At 44.4% G+C, this 20124-nt stretch overlaps 2 protein-coding genes across 3 annotated transcripts in view; both read right to left on the bottom strand.

Moving 5' to 3' along the window:
• Positions 1–695: 695 nt before the first annotated feature.
• LOC102451800 (uncharacterized protein C9orf40 homolog) lies at positions 696–6850 on the bottom strand. The gene is made up of 2 exons (XM_075931727.1): positions 6215–6850; positions 696–2093 (listed from the first exon to the last, which is right to left on the bottom strand). Exons 1-2 carry the CDS (start codon positions 6602–6604, stop codon positions 1935–1937), a joined length of 549 nt encoding a protein of 182 aa, XP_075787842.1. The 5' UTR covers positions 6605–6850; the 3' UTR covers positions 696–1934.
• Positions 6851–18809: 11959 nt separating this feature from the next.
• CARNMT1 (carnosine N-methyltransferase 1) overlaps positions 18810–20124 on the bottom strand; it is a 30640-nt gene continuing 29325 nt past the window's right edge. For both annotated transcript variants that reach the window (XM_075931718.1, XM_025178870.2), the window contains exons 7-8: positions 19455–19558; positions 18810–19169 (exon numbers count right to left, since the gene is read on the bottom strand). In XM_075931718.1, coding sequence (XP_075787833.1) covers positions 19053–19169; positions 19455–19558 — 221 coding nt within the window. In that variant the 3' untranslated portion in view covers positions 18810–19052. The remainder of the gene's footprint in view (positions 19170–19454; positions 19559–20124) is intronic.

A 20124-nucleotide genomic window follows, 5' to 3' on the forward strand; every position in this document is an offset into this window, starting at 1 on the left:
TGGCCTGGCCCCGGGCACATGGCGCACGGTGAGCACCGGCCCCGGGCGCGCAGCGCTTGCGGGGAGGGGAGCGCCGGCCCCGGGCACGCGGCGCTTGCGGAGGGGGGGGGGAGCACCAGCCCCGGGCGCGCGGCACTTGCGGGGGAGGGGAGGAGCGCCGGCCCCGGGCACGCGGCCCTTGGAGGGGGCCCCGGCCCCAGGACTATGGGGGGGGCCGCCCCCGGCCATGCGGCTATGGGGGGGAGCCACCCCCGGGCATACGGCTATGGGGGGGAGCTGCCCCCGGGCACGCAAGTGTCTCTGCCCGCTGGCGCCCGGCGGGCAAACAGCCACGCCCCCTGGCGCCCGACAACCTCAAAAGGTTGGGGACCACTGCCTTAGGAAATGTAGCATCACATATGGATTAAAAGATTAAAACAAAATTTGTTTTGCTATAGTGCAAATGAAGTCTGATTAAATAAAAACCAACACAATCTGGTCACTTGAGTTCAAGAAATCTAGTTACGGGAACGCAGCAAAGGGGAACATAGGAGAGAACCAGGATCCACTGAAGCAATGTGATGAAGAACATTTCCAGCCAAAGCTTCATGCCATGTCCAGAACTAGCCCCTTTCCTCACCGCTGTGGACACCACTAAAAAAGATCCAAGATGAAAACAGTGTTAAAACTGAAGACAAAGTACGAACACTAATAAGGATTTTCCAAATGTTTATTAAATAGGCCATTCAACTTGGTACTGTAAACAAACACATCCAAGCAATAACAAGTTACAATAGTGTAATATTCTGAAGACAGAATAAAAGCTGAGATATTTAACTTAAATACAAAAATGCTCGAATATACATTGGAAGCTTGACTGTTCTTGAATAAAATATTTAAAAAAAAATCCACCAAGAAACCTTCTCAAAGCAGATGTAATATGAACAAAAAAATCTCTTGTTGCCACCCTATTTGGAGACAAATCGTACGAAAACAAAGTTCACTGATAAGACATCTAATTTTAGTCAATTACTACTGACAAAAGTTCTCAAATAAAAAAAAGAGCACTAAGGTCCCCAATCCTGCAGCAGCACATTAATGCAGTGGGACTACATAGGTATGAAAAGTTATGCACATGCTCAAGTCTATGCAGGACCAGGACCCAATTCACTTGACCCCAGGAAAAGCGTGCCTGATCATTTCACATTTCTCTTTTTGTCAGCTTTGTACATCTCAGGCAGTTCAACTCCACAAACTGTCACAAAGAACAGGAACACCACTAATTTGAGCATGTGGGAAAAAAAACCAACAAATCACCCACCCTTTGAGGAATCACTAGTGAGAAGGTGAAATAACTTCTAGAAATTCTGAGCAGAAAAGAATATCCCACCATGGTCATTTCTGGTTTGCACAGAAATACCTTTATCTGATTTTTCTTCAGTTTTTGTTCAACTAAAGCAAAAACATCAGACAAGATTATAAAGGTGGTTGTATTGTAGTTTTTAAAATAAATGCATGGCATTAAAAAAAACCTCACTTTTATGTATGTATACCAGCTACATCCTTTCTATTCAGGACAGGAGAAAAGTGTTGGCATTGGTCTTCAACCTGAAGTGCATCAAAGCTATTCAGTTTACCGGCTATGAATGTCCAGGAATAAATTCAGATTTTGTACAGATTGTTACACATCCATGTTTTCAAATATTTCTGCCAGTCCCATGTCAGTAGCCTTCTCTTCACTGTATAGATAAAATCATCTTTCCAGTTTATTGGCAAGTGTCCAATAATAGCCCTTCTTCAATGTAAATCCCATCCTTTCTTCTGTGAACTGACAAAAATATATCATTCCTTTTTAAAAATGTCAGAAACATACATGTTGTTCCAAAGTAGGAAAAACCTGACTTCAAATAGAAACAAGCCTCCTCAAACTAGATTTGCTACTAGGAATTAATTACTCAGGTTTCCATTTCAGTCTCTATGATTTCAGTCCTGGAAGTAGTTCTTGATTCTCTCATGTTCTCCCCATCTAAGTCCAGAATGACAGACAGATCAATAGCAGGTACCGGTGCTCTCCAGTACTGGAATGAGTTGTATTCCCAAAATTCTTCCTCGTGCTTTGGAAATAAAAACACTGTGTTAATGTACAGCATTGCAGTAGAAAGAAGAGAATAACCCCCTTTCAAAATAAACAGTCAACAGACATTTCCCAGATGGTTTTAGGGTTATATATTTTACTTTCTTAAGAAAATGTAATACACTAAAAATAACGGACACTTCTAACCAAATAATTTGCTTCTGATTTTGGTATAATTCAGTATTTTTGCTGAGGACTCTCATATTATCTTTGAGTATCTTACATGCAAACTTGCTACTGTAGCTCAGTTTATGCCTGCAATGACACATTTAAGAGGCAATATTTCTGCACTTTTTTATAAGTTTACACAAATCGATATTGTTCATTGCAAACTCTCCTTTGTTGCCTTTCACAATATATGTGAATACTGTGGACAATTTCAAAAGTCAATTCCTAAGACATTTCTTAGCTTAAGGAATATTCATGAACTTTTCTGTCAGTGTCAAAGAACCCTAAATATTTCTCCAAAAGACAACTGAATGCATCTATGGTAGAGTTATTTAAAGAACTACAGCTACAGTGAAAGAAAAATACAAGAAAAAAATCTTCAATATTCTGTTCATTTTTTCTTTCTAGATTTACACATATGTAAATACAAACAAAGCAATCCTAATAATGAAGTTAAGATAAGCAGTGCAGACAACAACTAATAAGACTAGACTGATTTACTCTACAGACAAGTTTGTTACAAAACTGTTTTTTTCCCCAGCAACCTGCTTGCTGTTTTTAGCTAAAGATCATTACTCCAATAAGCAGCACTAAAGCTAATGGAGTGAGACACTCCATGCAAAGACTGTTTCTGTTGAAGAAACGCAGGCCACAAAAAGGGAACATAAGTAAATCTTCAATTCATCCATTGTGGAATATATACAATATTTGTTATATATAAAATTTGTTGCTCCAAGCTCATGATTCTCTCCTAAACTAAGGGACTAAGCAAAAACAATTATTCCTGTTACAACTTAAAATGACATATTTCTGTTTAATTTTGTTTTACTCTATTGTTTCTAATACTCAGAATATTAGAAATGAAAAAAAATTGTTTCAACAGAGTTTGAAATTAACATGGTATTTCTAACTACTGAACTGATAACATTCAGTGCAGACATGGCTTTTGAAATAATAAACTTTTGCAACCTCTGCAGGATCTGCAGTAGAAGAGAACAAAATGTGAACAAATAATTATATGGAATTATCAGACAGTCATTTGGTGTCATACTATTAAGCACTTTCAGGGAATAAGAAAGTAGGAATAAGAGATCCTCCGGAAAAGGGCTTTATTCCGGAGGATCGCGCCAGTCTAGGCGCTTTTTTCCGGCTTTTCCCCAAGCCGGAAAAAAAGTGGCGGACATGTTTATTTAAATCCCGCGGGTGATATTTAAATCCCCCGCGGATTTCCCTATTCTGATTTGCCTGCTTTGCATGCCTCTTCCATCTTATGTGGCCAGTCTAGATGTAGCCTAGCAAAAAGAATGTGTGGAAAAGACTCAGATCTTTTCTGTAACCTTGGAATATTTTCAAAACAGAGCTTCAAAATCCATTCATCAATGATAGTGGAAAGCCTAAAGGCCTTACCCAATCAATTTCTGTATAATTTAATATTTTGTTTTAAAAAGTTGGTTTTTCTAACTCTACCAGTGCAGAGATAAACTCCTATGTGACAAATTATTCTGTCTTCTTGAGTCTGCTCTAGGACAACTACAGTTACACACGTTGCTAAGCATCAGCATGAAATTAAACTATTCCAGTCTGTTTTGCTACTGTTATGACATCTATAAGAAGCAATACAATTGTGAATCAGGTCAAGTTTATGCTGCTGCTGTTTGGGAGATCTATGAGAAGTAAAAACATCAATGATAGAGTTAGGTCCCAAATAAACGAGTTAGACAGTTGGAGTAATTAAGTAATTCTGTTACCAAAAAACTCCACCTCTTTAGGAGTGTGTATAGCCGTAGCTGATAACTTTGAAACTGGAGGATATTAAAAAGGGTGCATTCCCAAGCAAAATTTATGGAAACTAGTAAATTTGACAAAACTTATTTTAATATGGCATTATGTTTATACAAGCCAGATCCTCACAGGCACCGGCTCCCATCTCCCGCCCCCTTGCTGCCTCTGATACAGGCAGCAAGTGGGGCGGGGGGGAAGAGAGTGCATATAGTCAGCCCAGGCTTATTGGTTAATTGTGTAGTCATTTACATGTTAACATCACTAATGTTTACAGCCTTCTATACATGAAAAAATGTATACATAATTACAATTAACAAATACCGTGACGTAAGGTAAAAACAACAAGCTCAGTACTTCCAATAAAAATCCTTAAACCAACTTCTGCTACTAAAACACTCAATAAAGGGTCTCTCCTTCCTTCTTTCAGAGATATGTTCTAGTATGAAGCTTGGCCTAATATGGGTTTTACATTAGAATCAAAATATCATTCCATACGTCATTTGTGGACAGTGTTTCCTGTAAACTGTGCACTTGTGCGGCCACACAAGAGATATTCAAATGTAGACCAGCTGATTAGCACAGCACCTACACCTACATTCTTTCTACTGGTAATGCACATTAATGCTTTGGTGCACATAAAAATGTATACCACACAAATATGGAAAAAAATAGAGGGAACATTGTTTGTAGAATAATTCTATGCATTTCGTATGTATGCTTGTGATCATGAGGAAAAGAGCAGAAGAGAACATGACACTGTATGTGAAAATCATAAATTCCAATATAGCACAGTTGCACATAGCTCAAGAACCCAGATTTCCAAAAATGGATACCTAAAACTAGGGTCTTAAGTCTATAATTGGCATGATAAAAATACTAAGTTGCCAAGAAATTTGGACAAAGGCTTCTATTTTCACTTAAAACATCTAAGATGGCAGAGAGATGAATGAATAGATCTTTTCTACCCCAGGATCTAGGATTTATTCTTGGGAAGAGATTTTAGTTGTTTTATTTAGGAATTTCTTTCAGCAAAAATAATGTAAAAAAAATAATGTTGTCTATCTTTGCCATTGTTTCATTTTTTTAAATCTGCATTTATCATTATCACCTCACCATAGGTTTAATGATAATTGACCTTTTTCCTACTATTGCTTCAAGTGGGTCCCTCTGGCATCACTGCACAGAACAAATATGTCAGGGAAAAATTAGTCTCTGAGAAACATCAACTCTGTGGATTTAATAATTCGGAAATGGTATCAACCATTAACATGGTAAATCTTTAGGGATCTTCTGTGCATACATTCTGATGGTAAAGTCAAATTAAACTGTCTTGAGTTCAGGAAAAGTTGGGTTTTACCTTCTGCCTGGAGATTGAGCAATGCAAAGAGGGAAAGCGGTGATTTAGGTTCTGTAGCCCCAGTGAGAGGAAAGGCCCTTTAAGAAGACATGTGTAATCCATGGAAGACTCCATTTACAGTGAGGCACAAACTACACAGAAACCTTAGAAATAAGGTATTTTATCTATTAAAATTAGAGTGAGGTCTGCACCCTGTGTTAATCCAGTACATTTTGTGCAGTAGTACTGGAACAATTTTGAATAGTAGGGGTGCTGAATCATTTAACTGTAAACCCTTTATAGGAAGGAAACTACTTCAAGCCAAGGGCTGGTGGAAAATCCCTAGTTCCAGCACATATGGTTTTGTGGTTAGAGACGAAGATCATCTTTGTACATCGCCCACCTGAAGAACCACTCAGAACACTAGTTTAGTCCAGCTACAAAAGATGTGAGGTTAAAAAGCAGAGACAGTATTGCTCAACCTTCAAACAATTTGCACAGCAGCAGTTGGGATGAGAAGCTGTATGTGGCCACACAACAGCCAGGAGGTCTTTCAGATAAGCCCAACACCACTTGCTGGCCACATCCACGTGGCCACACAAGAGTTTGGCGAGGAGAGCAGCTGGGGTGGGCAAGGGGGGAGAGGGGCAGCCTGTGCTTCCTGCGCTGACTTAGTTCTTACCCTGCGGGACAAACCGCCTGAACTAGTCTCTCCCCCCAGTGCGTGCAGCGCCCTGGCCACAACAGGGACCCCCCCCAGAGCCGGTAACTGCGGCCTCGCCCCTCCCCAATCAGCACGACCCCGGCACCTTTACCTCCTCGGGTCCCTGCTCTTCCCCCCGAGGATCCGGGCTTCGCTCCCCCAAGCCGACGCCGCCTCCCCGCACCGCCTGTTCCTGCCGAGGCCCCGCGTCCCCCCCGCGCTGCTGCCGCCGCCGCCTCCCTCCCGGGCTGGGGGGGTCTCCAGGCTCCCCGTGGGGCCTGCTACCCGTGGGCCCGGGCCGCTTCCCCGGGGGCGCCTCGGCCTCCTCTAACTTCCGCTTCTTGCCAAGGCCCCCGGGGGCCGCGCGGCCCGGGCTCCAGAGCTCGGGGTCGTCCCGCGGGCGCCTCGCGGGCCCGGGCGCGCGGAGCAGCGGGGGCGGTTCGGGTAGCAAGCGCTTCCAGGGCACGTGACACGCTAACGGCTCCGCGCGCCGCTTGGCCATCAGGGGGCTGAGGGCGAGCGGCTCAAGCACTGGAGCGGTGGGTACTGGCGAGCCGCGCGCGCGGTGGGCCAAGCGCTTCTCTCCCGGGGAGCCACCGGGGGCGGGGCCACGCGCGTATCCGGCTTCTCGCCTTCCAGCCCCTTCCGCGCGCCGGAGCGCCCTCTCGGGGGAGCTTGCGTCCCGGCCAACAGCTGCCTATAGATACAGCAGCAAAACTAGCCTCGACCCTGCCCCGCGCTTAGGCCGTTACCGTGAACCTCCTGCCCTGCGGCTCGCTTGTATGTACCCCCCCCCCATCCCGCGCCTTTCTTGTAGCGGCTTGCTAAGAGATCTCTCCGGTTTAGTAGTGATCGGGCCTGGAGCGGGGGTAGGAGGCTGCAGTCTCTCCCCCCTCTCCGGCTGTAATTCATTGCGCTCCCACCTGTTTCCCATGCTATGAGCTAGGAACTCAGCGCAAAGTAGCAACACTTCGATCATGGTATTTATTTTAGAATAGTGATAGAGATGTAGCCGTGTTAGTCTGGTGTAGCTGAAACAAAATACAGGACTATGTAGCACTTTAAAGTGCTACATAGTCCGGTATTTATTTTAGGCCAGGGAAGCAACTACCAGAGTCCAGTTGTGGGCATACCAAAGTCACAAGACCCAGCATTAAATATCTGCCTCCTGGGGGCCATACCCCATGAGATTGGTGGGGATGAATCTAAAATTGGCATTCACGTTGCTTGGAGCTTTATTCCATTTACAAACTTTTTTTTAAGGTTTAGGTTTTAGAGGAGACTAAGCTGACACTTTAGGAGATGATTATTTAAATAAAATCAATCAGTACTACACAGTGCAGATCTAGAAAAAAATGCTTAAAGAAATAGAACAAAAGTGATTGATTTCATAGAGATGAAATGGAAATGTATAATCAACACTTAATCTAAACATAACTTATGTCAACAGATTTTAAAATGAGGCTTTTTGAACACATTCATATGTAAAGAATTACAAGAGATTATGCTGACCCTCTCCTCCCCCCTCCAAAAAAAGAAACAAGCCACGGGAGAGCATCAGTTGCATCCTAAAATCAGCAAGGATTTATTTTTATTTACCATATAATATTGAGATTGCACTAATATCTTTATTAATAAAGAAACAAATCTTTTTAATTCTAGTGTTTTTGTAAAGAATAGAAAGTTGACTATCTGCAAGTAAACCTTTACTGAAGACTGCTGTTAGTCCCAGTATTTTTTCTGGCTAGGGAGCAGTATGGAACACTTTTTTAAAATGTGCAGGCTTTATTCTCCTATAGAGGATTTAAAATGGCATGAGCAAAAATACATTTGCTAACTTTAGAACTGTACTTTCAATTAAAACAAAACTGGAAACATGAAATATCTGCCTTACACAGAAAGCTAAAACCAACCTTATCCATACCAAGGGGTGACAGATGAGTGAGTTTAACACACCTTAAAAGTTAAAAACCTGTGATCTAGTGTCATTTTCCATGGAAAAGGCTTGAATCCCCACCATACTTTTTAAAAAGGATTTTCAAAGGGGATGATAGTGTAGCTAAATTAATCATTATGGCAAAGAGAACAAAGTGATTAATTTGATCCTTCCTCAACATAATATCTTAATAGAAAATATTTGTATAACTTTGAAATGACAAAATCTCTTTTGTATGAAATTACCATCTGTGGATTAGTATATAATTTAGCAAGAACTTTCCTTGTCCCAAGGAAAAGACAGTTACCTGTTCTGTAACTGGTGTTTTTTGAGATGTGTTGCTCATGTCCATTCAACATAAATGGGTGTACTTGACACATGCACTGGTGCTGGAAGATGTTTCCTCAACAGTACCTGTAGAGGCCCAGGTCTCAGCACCCCTTGGAGTGGCACGCACATGAAGTGCTATATAGGGCACTCCCAGGCCGTTTTAGACTCAGTTCCATTTTTCCAAGATGTGGTATAAATACAAACAACAAAGGCAGTTAGCATGCGGGTCACTAACTACCACAGGCTTTAAAGCAAGGAGAACAGGGCATGTCCAACCTCAGGCTAAGTCTGAACAGGGATTAACTGTTAACTACTGTATAAGAACACACAGAAAAAACTATTTTCAAACAATTTGAGGGAATGATAACGCTAGAGCCGGAATTGGCGCAGAGCATTCCAAGCACTGGCACAGATGGCAAAAAGGAACTGAGGGAGGGAGAGAGGGGCCTGGGAGCACCATAAATAGTGCTACATGTGCGTGCTACTCTAGGGGGTCATGAGACCTAGGCCCCTACAGGTACTACTTAGAGAAAATCTTCCAGCACCGGTGCATGTGGCAAGTATCCAACAATTAACCCAGGTATGCTGAAATATAGCTCTTGCTAATAGCCAGAGACAACCCACGAGGGGAGGAGGGAGAACATGCAGGGTCATGTACCTTCCTCCCCAATTTCTGCCAAGATTCATACCACAATGTGAGAAGAGAGGGTTACTCACCTTGTGCAGTAACTGAGATTTTTCGAGATGATTGTCCCTGTGGGTGCTCCACCTTAGGTGTCTGGGACGCTGATGCGTCTCCAGTCAGAGAATATAGTAGCAGTGCCCTTGCTGGGCTGTGCAGGTGGAGCAGCCAGCATGCGCCTGTGTGACTACTCCACAAGAACAGCTAACCATCCCTTCAATTAGTTCATTCTCTGCCCCAGAGATAAGTAGTTCCAAAGCAGAGGAAAGAAAGGGCAGGTCGTGGAGCACCCACAGGTACAAACATCTCAAAGAACTTCAGTTACTGCACAAGGTGAGTAACCATCTCTTTTTCTTTTGAGAAGTGCCTATGTGGGTACTCCACCTTAGGCAATTATGAAGCAGTACTCATCGTTGGAGGATGGCTCATAACTATTATGTATGGCAGCTAGTATCGTTTGGCTGAAGTGTGTATCCTGCGACAGGTAAGTTTCAAGTACATAAATTTGCATATATCAAGCTGGCAGGCATTGCAACTGCTTTGGAGGATAGGGTCTTAACTCAAAATGAACTGGACAAACTAAAGAAATGGTCTGAGGTAAACAGGATGAAATTTAATAAGGACAAATGCAAAGTATTGCACTTCGGAAGGAACAATCTGTTTGACACATACAGAATGAGAAGTGACCATCTAGGAAGGAGTACTGCAGAAAGGAATCTAGGGGGTCATAGTTGACCACAAGTTAAATATGAGTCAACAGTATGACACTGTTGCACAAAAAGCAAACAACTCTGGGATGCATTAACAGGAATATCGTGAGCAAGACATGACAAGTAATTCTTCCACTCTACTCTGCACTGATTAGGCCTCAATTGGAGTATTGTGTCTAGTTCTGGGCACCACATTTCAAGAAAGATGCAAAGAAATTGGAAAAGGTCCAGAGAAGAGCAACAAAAATGATTAAAGGTTTAGAAAACATGAGCTATGAGGGAAGGCTGAAGGAATTTGGTATGTTTAGTTTGGAAAAGAGAAAACTAAGAGGGGATATGATAGCCATTTTCAGGTATCTAAAACGGTGTCACAGGGAGGAAAATTGTGCTCCTTGGCCTCTGATGATAGAACAAAAGCAGCAATGGGCTTAAACTGCAGCAAGGGAGGTTTAGGTTGGACATTAGAAAAAACCTCCTAAGTGTCAGGATGGTTAAACATTGGAATAAATTGCCTAGGGAGGTTGTGGAATCTCTATCACTGGGGATATTTAAGAGCAGGATAGACAGACATCAGGAATGGTCTAGACGGTGCTTGGTCCTGCTGTGAAGGCAGAGGACTGGACTTGATGATCTCTCGAGGTCCCTTCCAGTTCTAGTATTCTATGATTGAGTCTATGAATGTTTGATAAACAAATGGGGGACAAGGTGGCAGCTCTGCATATGTCCGCCTGAGATAGATTATTTAGGTATGCTGTAGAGATTGCTATTGCTCTTGTGGAACGAGCATGTAGGTGTTGCGGATGGTTCTGCCCAAAGATATGGTAAGCCAGCCTTATGCGGTCAGAGAGCCATCTGGACAACCTCTGTTTGAGAAGTGCCATGCCTCTGGATCTTTTAGTGGTCGATACAAATAATCTTGCTGATTTATGTATCTGTCTAGTTCTATCTAATGAAACGCAACCACCCTGTGGACATCCAGTGTGTGCAATGCAGTCTGTATGCTATCTGCATGTGGTTTCGGGAAGAGAAGTAAGTAAATGGGATTGGGAGCAAAGGGAATTGGGTCCTTAGGGAAGAATTTGGGGTGCAGGTGGAAAATGACTTTGTCCTTGCAAAATAAAGGGTGGATCCGCCAAAAGATCACTTAATGCCCCTACTCTCCTTGCGCCACTTTCATAGAGGGTGTAGAATAGAGCACGTAGCGAAGGGCTTGAAGCGCTTGCGAGTTCTTCCCCTAAGCATTAGGTTGAAGTTCCAGAGTGGGGCTGCTAAATATTTCGAATGCCCCTCAAAAACATTTTGATGGTAGGATGAGTGAAAACCAACTTCTCTTCTATTGGGAAGTGATATAGAGTTATTGCAGCTAGGTGAACTGAAAGAGAGCCCTGACCTCTTCAGAGAGAATAGGTACTCCAGTACGAGAGGGAGCAAGGCAGACATGGGAGCTATTTGTTTCTTGAGGTATCACCCAGAGAACCTGTGCATTTTGTATAGGTATGATCTAGTAGTTGGCCTGCAACTATTGAAAATAATTTGATGCACTGGTCTGGAACAGGCTGCCTCTATTGAGGTGAGCCAATCAGATATCACACTTGCAGAGGGAGAGTCTGGACACAGGGATGTTGTATCTGACTGTTGTTCTGAGTCAGAAGATGTGGACATATTGGAAGTACCATGGAGTTTTCACAGAGATGTGCAGCAGGTAAGGATACCACATCTATCTAGGCCAGCAGGGTGCAACTATTATTACTGTGGCCTTGTTTTATTTTTGGGATTACTCGGTGAGGAAGTGAAATTCGTGGGAATGCATATGAGCAGGGGTCGACAAATTATGGAAAACCCTACTTGCCAGACAAAAAAGGGACTCGCCACCCACCCCCACAAAAAGTGTTTTTTAATGGCATAAATTCCTAATAAGAATAAGAACAGTAATTACTAATAAATTATTAATAAATATCACCCAGGTTATTAATAAATATCTTATAAACCTCTACCTTTTCTCTCTGCTGCCATGTCTCCTCCCCTTGCTCCATAAGCTCCCCTGGTACCTGCTGCCCCCCAACCCCTCACCCTCTGCTGTCCTGACTCCTGCCCTTTTCACTGCCCTCAGCCTTCCTGAGACCTGCCCCCCTCCTCCAGCCCTTCTCTCCGCCCTGTGCCCACTCCTACTGTAGCCCCACTCTGATGGTGTGAGCTATCCCTCCTCATCCCCTCTCCTAAAACCTCCCTCTACACACCTGCTATGCCTCTCTCCTCTGGTGCTGGTCCCTCCCCTGCAGGTGTCTGCCCTTCTGCTTCACCCCCAGAATCCCTTGGCACCTGCACCCTCCTGGTGCCTTTCCCTTCCCTCACTGCCCCCGCCCCCTTTGCTCTCTTTTTCCCTGATACCCATCCCCTCCTTCCTCATGCCCACCTCTTCTCCCAGCACCTCCCCCTCCAGCCCCCCAGTGCCCTTACCTTCTCCTCTCCCAGCATCACCCTGTCCCCCCCTCCCACTGACACCTTCCCTTCTGCCCTTTACCTCATTGTCTGCACTTGGCCCCCTGGCATTTGTCTCTCCTGCATCCCTGTCCCTTGGTGCCTTCCCCTTTCTTCTTCTTCGCCTCCCCTCTTCCCCTCAGCACAAGCCCCTTCCCCATATTTTTCCCCTCTCCTCCCTCTCCCCACAGCCCAGCCCAGCCCCTTCCTCTCCCCAGGGGCCAGCTCTAGGTTTTTTGCTGCCCCCCCCTTTGTTGTTGTCTTTTACATGTTTGCATTTTGCAATGGTTTTTTTTGTTTGTTTTCTTTTTTGTTCCAGCATTTTAGCCCTATAAATAACAAATAGCATTTTCTTTTTTTTCCCATAAAGGCAAAGGCCCTTCAAGTGAACTCCTCCTTTCACTTGCTGCTGGGTCACAGCAGCCTTGTCCAGCCCCTCCCAATGGGCAAGCACCCCTCACTCCCAACCTACAGGGGGAGCAGGGTGCAGGGACAGCACAGAGCCAGAGGGGTGCAGGGAACAGTGGGGAAGTACAGGGGTGGCACAGGAACGGGAGGCACAGAGCCAGAGGGATGCAGGGGTAGCAGGATGCTGTGGAGGCACGGAGAATGGGACCCGGGGAACGGGAGGGGCAGAGGGATCGGGGTCTAGGGGCAGTGCAGGGAATGGGCAGCACAGAGCTGGAGGGGGCAGGGATCGGGGGTAGCAGGGTGCGGGGTGTAAGGGCGGTGCAGAGCCAAAGGGTCACAGGGAAGAGGGAGAGCAGGGGGTCCGGGGTGCAGGGGAGGCGTGGGGACAAAGGGGGGCTGGGGCCGTGGCAGGACTGGAGCTGGCAGAGCTGGCCCTGGCTGTGCTGCGTGCCGCAGCCAGCTCCCAGGGACACGCAGCCAGAGCCGAGCTGCCGTGGCCCTTTAAAATCAGTGGGGCCAGGTCACGCAAGCATCCTGGCATCCTGCCCCGCCTCCTCGCGCTGGAGCTGCACGCAGGCAGCCCGGTGGGAAGAATCGCCACACTTCCCCCTTCCTAGCAGCACTGTGCTCTTCCACCGGCCGGCGGATTGAATGGGGCCACGCCGCCCGTAGTGTGGGCTTCGGCCAGCCCCCCGTCAAAATGGCCCACCGGGCCAGTCCGCCCCTGCACTCGCCAGCTGGAAAAATCTACTTGCCACGGGCGAGCGCATTTGTCGAGCACTGTGTAGGAGAGCTGTGCGCTCCTGTGAAGGTATCCCCCAGAGAGTGAGTTCTAATGCCCACACTAGAATAGTAGCGTGGACACTTCGTGTTGGCATTGGTTGCAAACAAGTCCACCATGGAATTCCCAATGAGTGAACAGCTGAGAGAGTAGACTAGTATCCTTCTCCCATTTGTGATTCAAAATGAAATGTTTGCTGAGGTTGTCTGTCATGGTATTGTCCTTGTTTGGTAAGTAGGTGGCCTGGAGGTATATATTGTGTACGATACACCATTTCCATAATTGAACCACATCCAAGTAGAGACGGGAAGATCTAGCTCCACACTGGTGATTTATGTAGTACAATGTTGTCAGATTGTCCATAAAAACCTGTACTGTCCTGTTGTGAATTAGGTGCAAGAAATGATGACAGAAATTGCTTACTGCTTGTGGTTCCAATATGTTTATGTGCAGCTTGGACTACTCTGGAGGCCACTGGTCTTGCACCACCTGTTGGCCAGTATGTACACCCCATCCCGTAAGAGATGCATCTGTCGTAAGGGTTATGGATAGTGGTTCTGGGTGAAAAGGAACCCACTAGCACACATTGAGTGAATCTGTCCAGCATGATAGACTGCTTCACTTTGGATTGAGATTCTTTTGTCAATGCAGTGGAGATGTGGTTAGTAGACTATCCGTAGCCATAATTGGAGCGGTCTCCTATGCAATCTGACATGTTGCACCACAAAATTGGCTGCCGCCATGTGACCCAATAGTTGAAGGCATAACTTTGTGGTAACTTGATGGCTTTTCTGTGCTGTTTCCATCAGTTTTGTGTTTGCCTGGAACCTTTGTTGTGGGAGTGAGGCCATCACCATTGTGCAGTCCAAGTGAGTCCCAGTGAACTCCAACTTTTGTGTTGGTTTCAGTTTGCATTTTTGGAGATTCATCTGTAAGCCCAGTTTCTGAAAAGTTGGCCTGGTAATGTTGACTGCTCTTTCTGTGTCTTGATAAGTCTGTGCTTTTAGTAGGCAGTCATCGAGATATGGGAAGATGATGACTGTCAGGCTGCCCAGGTACACTGCCACCATGGTGAGCACTTTGGAAGACACTTGTGGTACTGTAAAGAGCCCGAAGGGGAGGCACCTATATTGAAAATGTTTGTCGTGCACAGTAAATCAAAGGTATTTTCTGTGTGCTGGACATACTGACATGTTGAAGTATGCATCTTGTAGAGGTCAAGGGTCAATAACCAATCTCGTTTCTCTAAGGCAGGGGTTATTGTGGAAAGGGTGACCATCTTGAAGCATTGTATGTAGCAATTGAGCTTTCTTAGGCCAAGAACTGGTCTCCATCCTCCTGTTTTCTTTGTTGTAAAAAAAGTGAAGCTAGGGCAGGAGCTCTATTACTCCCAGTTGGAGCAGATGGTAGAGCTCCTGGTTGAGGATGCACTTGTGAGATCAGTCCCTGAAGAGGGATGGGGAGGGAGGGTAGGTTGGAGGGATAAACGAAAAAGGGAGATGATAGCCAGCCTTGACAATCTCCAACATCCATCTGTCCAGGGTGATGGATCACCAAACGTGGTAGAAAGTTGCCAGATGATTGTTGAATATTGCCACACTGTCTGGGTGCCTTCGAGATATCGAGGTTATCATACCCTCAACCACACCTTCAAAACATTTTCCTGGATGTTGAAGGCTAGTGTGTGCACTGCCTGCGCCTGGCCTCGTATTGCCTCTGTGGTTAACTGAATGGGGGGGCTTGTATCTGAGTAAAATATTTACCCTGCTTTCTCTTAGTTACAGGGACATGGATGCCCAGAGCCTTTAAAGTTGAGTGAGAGCCCTTAAGAGTGTGAAGTGAAGTGTCCCCGGACTCCGCAAACAACTTGGAACCCTCAAAGGGCAGGTCATCCACAGATTAGTGCACCTCCTATGGGAAACAGGACAAATGGAGCCAAGACACACATCTCAGCCACGGCAATGGCAATCAATTAGGCCGCTGTAACAGAGGAATCCAAAGCTGCTTGTAGTACAGTGCAAGAGATATGGGCACCTTAAACTGCTCCCTCTTATGATTTGGAAGCATGACATCTTCTCAAATATGTAATGGGTGTAGTTGGCAATGCACAACTGCAATAAGGCAGATGAGTAAGCTTTTCTGCCAAAAAGGTCTAAGTGCTTCCAGTGCCAGTCGTAAGGAGCGGTCCAGGTGGTACTTTGCTTCCCCTTCTGGTTTACTGCTTCACCATCAGGGAATTTGAGGAAGGATGAGAAAACAGGAAATCATCCCCTTGTGGCACTACGTAGTAGTCTGTCTGATCTTTTACAGACTGATAGATTGGTAGCAGAGGGCTGCCAGATGGATTTGGTTGGGTCCATCAGGGCTGGATTCATTGGCAGTGCCAGTTTAGCTGAGGGGTAGGCACAGAGTATATGTATGTTCATTTGTGCTGGATCTCCGGTAGATTCACTAGGGAGATCTCCAGCACTTCTACCACCCTCTTATACAGCTCTTGAAACGACTTGAAGTCATCCCCTGAGATGGGGGGAGGGGGCATAATAGTGTCATCGGGCAACGAAGCTGAAATGTGGGTAGGGAGGCAGAGCTGGCAGAGTTGTCTTCTTCAGTGACATTTGGGTCATCCTCTTCCTTCACAGTTGATCTATCCAGGGATTGTACCAACGGAGCCTGTGGTGTATACAGGATTTTGCTCTGCCCAGTATCTTACAGCTGGCCCTCTCTACTAAAGTCTTTAGCCCCTCAGGATGTGTTGGTACCTGACAGTCACAGTGCCTGTCTCTCAGGCGCTTGACATTTTCTGAGGTGGTTCCTGCTTTTTTTAAAAGGTGAGTCACCTCTGGAAGCTGAGTGGGCTCGCTTTTTGGACTGGTGGTCCAACACAGAGTCCCTGGTGCTAAACCCTCAGAGAGCTGCCTTTTCCGATTGGGATGGCTGTCTTGGTGGTGTGGAGTACTTGGGGTCCAAGGCTGACTGCTTGGTATTTTCCAGTAGGAGCAACTTCAGTTGGAGCTCCATGGCCTTTCTTCTGTGCACAATGAGCTGCTTACAGTGTTCACGACTTGTGGAGCGTGCCTGTCTCAGGCACCTGTTGCACCGTGAGTGGCTGACAAACTGGTATGGAAAGCCGCAGGACAGGCAACATTTGAAATCTGAGGAACCAGGTATCTCACGAAGAAAAATGGCCAAAGGGAAAAAGGCTGAAAAACTAATCAAGTTTTTAAAAAAATAACAATTAGAAAGATTTTAACAATCTAACAGTTATTACAAGTAACGACACTAACTCTAATCTAACACATTTGAAAAATTTCAGGTAAGCACTATTGGTTCCGATTGAAGCCGCAGCGGCAGAGAAGGAACTGAAGGGACAATTGGCTGCGCATGCAGAGTAACCACACTGGTGCGTGCGGGCTTCTCCCCGTGCGCAGCCCTCTCAAGGCACAGCTACCTAAATTCTTCCACTAGAGGCACAGAGGTGCACAAGACACTTCAGATGGACCACCCACAAGGATACTCCTCGAAGAACTATGTGAATTGTTGCAGAGCCAACTCATAACTGCTGATATTGTTGGAGTACAGTTTAAGAGTTCTGGAAACAACAGCAGTAGCAAAGACAAAACATGGGAGTGAGAAGGACTGGCATACACAGCCCAGTGGATTTCAGCATAGGTTTGCAGTCATTTCTTCTGAGCAATGCAGAGTAGTTTCCCAGGATCTCACAGCCAGCTCTCCACCCTCTGGCTAACCCCATCTTTGGCCATATACACCTAGTCCAGCCTGGCCTTTTGCCAAAGTTGGCTTTTCCTGACTTTGTGATGGACTCAGTGAACTGGAACCAGTTTTCAGAAATAGCCCCTGCCTGAACCTCATGCAGCTGTGAAATGCAAAGCTCCCCTATATAGAATAAGGGGTCCCCCAACTTCACTTCCAGCAATGCAATTCAGCTTGTAAAGCACTTTGAGACACTGGTGGAGCAAGGAAAGCTGATCATTGCTTTAGGATGATGGTCCCCCTGAGCCATCCTCAGACTATCCACATTGTACTAAGACCTTCAGATTTTGGTGAGCCTCAGATTAGCTTTGAATGCCCTCTACTCCTTGGGCAGTCCCCCTTTATCTGACTTCCATCTTCAGCAGGTAGTTTAGGCTGTCTGAAGTGGACTGAGCCAGATGACCCTGTGTGTCCCTCAGCCAGAGCAGTACATGCAGGCTGCCCTACTTGGCTACTGCTGTGTGTGCAAGCAATGAGAAGAGGTGCCTACAGACCAGGATGGAATCAGTGCTACTTGCAGAGGAGACAAGGAGCCAGGATTCCTCACCCTACTCGCAACGGGCTGGAGTTTGGTTCTTCTCCTTCTCCTCTTTGCCAGGTCCCAATCATCCCTACAGGTTTCCTGGGCCAATGCACAATGTTCTTAACTCCTTTCTGCCACCAAGAGATGGGCAGTTGGGTTATGTTGGTGGGCAGTAGCTGTCTTATGGAAAGGGAAGGGAGTTCCTGCCAACAAAAGTTGTGATGGATGGGTGGCGGGGGATGAGCTCTGCAAAGACACAGGCCGGGACAGCTCTCAAGCAAGGCAAAGGGATTACATGCAAGATTTTCTTAATTTTAAACAAAGATTCTGATTATTCTAATTTTCCATTCCATCTAATAATCCTTAAAATAAATGCTTCAAACACTTTATTTAAGCAACAGATAAGTTACACTGGTAAACTTCAAATGGGTAAAGTGAGAGTGCAGTTCCTGCATTAACAGAACAAGTCTTATTTCCATTTCAAAGTTAATTTACTCCTGCTTCTTTGTGACATGATGCTTTGCTTCACTCCATACTATGATTTCATATACCAATATCCAAATTACCAAAGCTAACAAACTATTAGAATAGATTGCTAAGTTTAGCATAGCCAAAAATAGAGTTTCTAAAATCTTATGTTTCTATTTCCGGTCTAACAGAAAATGGTCCTGGGAGCGCTAAAAGTCACAATGAATGTAGCTTTCCAGCAACATTAACACTTTTCAGTAATTTCAGGTTTTGTAAATTCTATTTTTTAAACTGATGTAAAGAAAGCCTTCTCTAAACTGTGTCTGCGTTCATACTATACCTCAACATCCATAAAGCCACAAGGAAAATGAAAACAAAAAGAATTATGTGTAAAAACTGAGGCAGAATACATAGCATATTTTGTTTTAAGCCTCAGATCCACAGTGGAAAGAATATTCCCAGTTCTGATATCAAACACAGAATTATATATCCTTTCCAACAGGTCCTGAGAGCTATAGATTATGCACATTACAGACAGCTGCAGATGAAATGGAAACAATTTTTAATTAAACCAGTCTTATCAGGACAACTTCATGGCAGACAATAAAACACAAGTATAAAACTCAAAAAATGGGATGTATTTATGCAATCTGGTGAATACTTCCATTTTCACAAGTACAGTACAAATATGCATGGCACAGTATATATCTGAATAGCAATACAGATATTAAGAAAATAGACACTCTCAAATTCCTGTTAAGAATAAACAAGGCACCACTGATTTGAGGTTGTATCCAGTCATTACCTAGTCCACTGCGTGTTTTCAATTTTAACATCTCCAGCATTTTTTCCTGAAGAATCTATTTGAAACACTGCAACTCTGGTTTCCTAGCCACAAACAACACACATTCATAGTAGTATTTCATCATTGATAGTTCATTCACAGTGTATGTTGATAATACAGATTCTTTCTCCACCTGAAAATAAAAATTGAAGTTTTCAGAATATTTTTGGAAATGTCCCTCCAAAATATCTATTTCTCCTCTTCACACGCATCACAGCTATGTATTTACAGTCATGTTTTTTGCATTTTAATGAATTAAAAAACAAACACCTTAAACTATGAATACAACCAGCAACATAAACATGTAAAGCATCTCAAAGTTAAAAATCTGTATCATTAAATTGAGTTAAGCCACAATATGTATGGTTTTGGTTGACCCGTCTACTCCAGTAAGTATTACTTCCAATCTAATCCGTACCTCTAGGTGAAATCCATACTTTAATATAACATTTTTTATATCCTCATAACTCAATTCTATCGAAAGTTCATTTGCCAAGTTTTCAAAGTGATAAAGGAGAGGACCTAGAATACAAAGATAAAGGAATTCAGTAACACTAAAACCAATTTTATTGTCAGAAGCACGCTTAGCATTTGGGATAAGTATGAAGTCAACAAATAAAAGATTTAACACCTCCCTCCCCAAGTAAGTAGAACTAGCTACCTATAATTAGGTTTTCTACCATTTTCCATTATTAGCCCATTTTCAGTTGCTTACAGTTTTACCAAACTAACATTTCAGCAACAAATGATCTAGCCCAAGGACAGAAAAAGATGGGGGATAAGAGGAATTGTTTTGCCAACGTTAAAAAAGAAATGACTAAAGAATTTATGAAACTGAGAACTTCAATGCTTTGGAGTGTGCATGTGACACTTGTGAGGGTACAGTCCAGAGGCAGGGAAATTCATTTTGCTTACTTATGAAAATTCACCCAGATTAGACTGAATTATATGAATCTGAAAATCACTGCTGGCTCTGAAAATCACTGTTAACTCATGGACTGTGGAGGTTTGATAGAATTTGGTAGCTAAAAAATTTTGATTCCATGGCTATTGATGCTGAGAAGGACTTCTCCTGCAACTGCTCCTCC

The sequence above is a fragment of the Pelodiscus sinensis genome, chromosome 6, assembly GCF_049634645.1.
Source record: "Pelodiscus sinensis isolate JC-2024 chromosome 6, ASM4963464v1, whole genome shotgun sequence".
Lineage (NCBI taxonomy): Eukaryota > Metazoa > Chordata > Testudines > Trionychidae > Pelodiscus > Pelodiscus sinensis.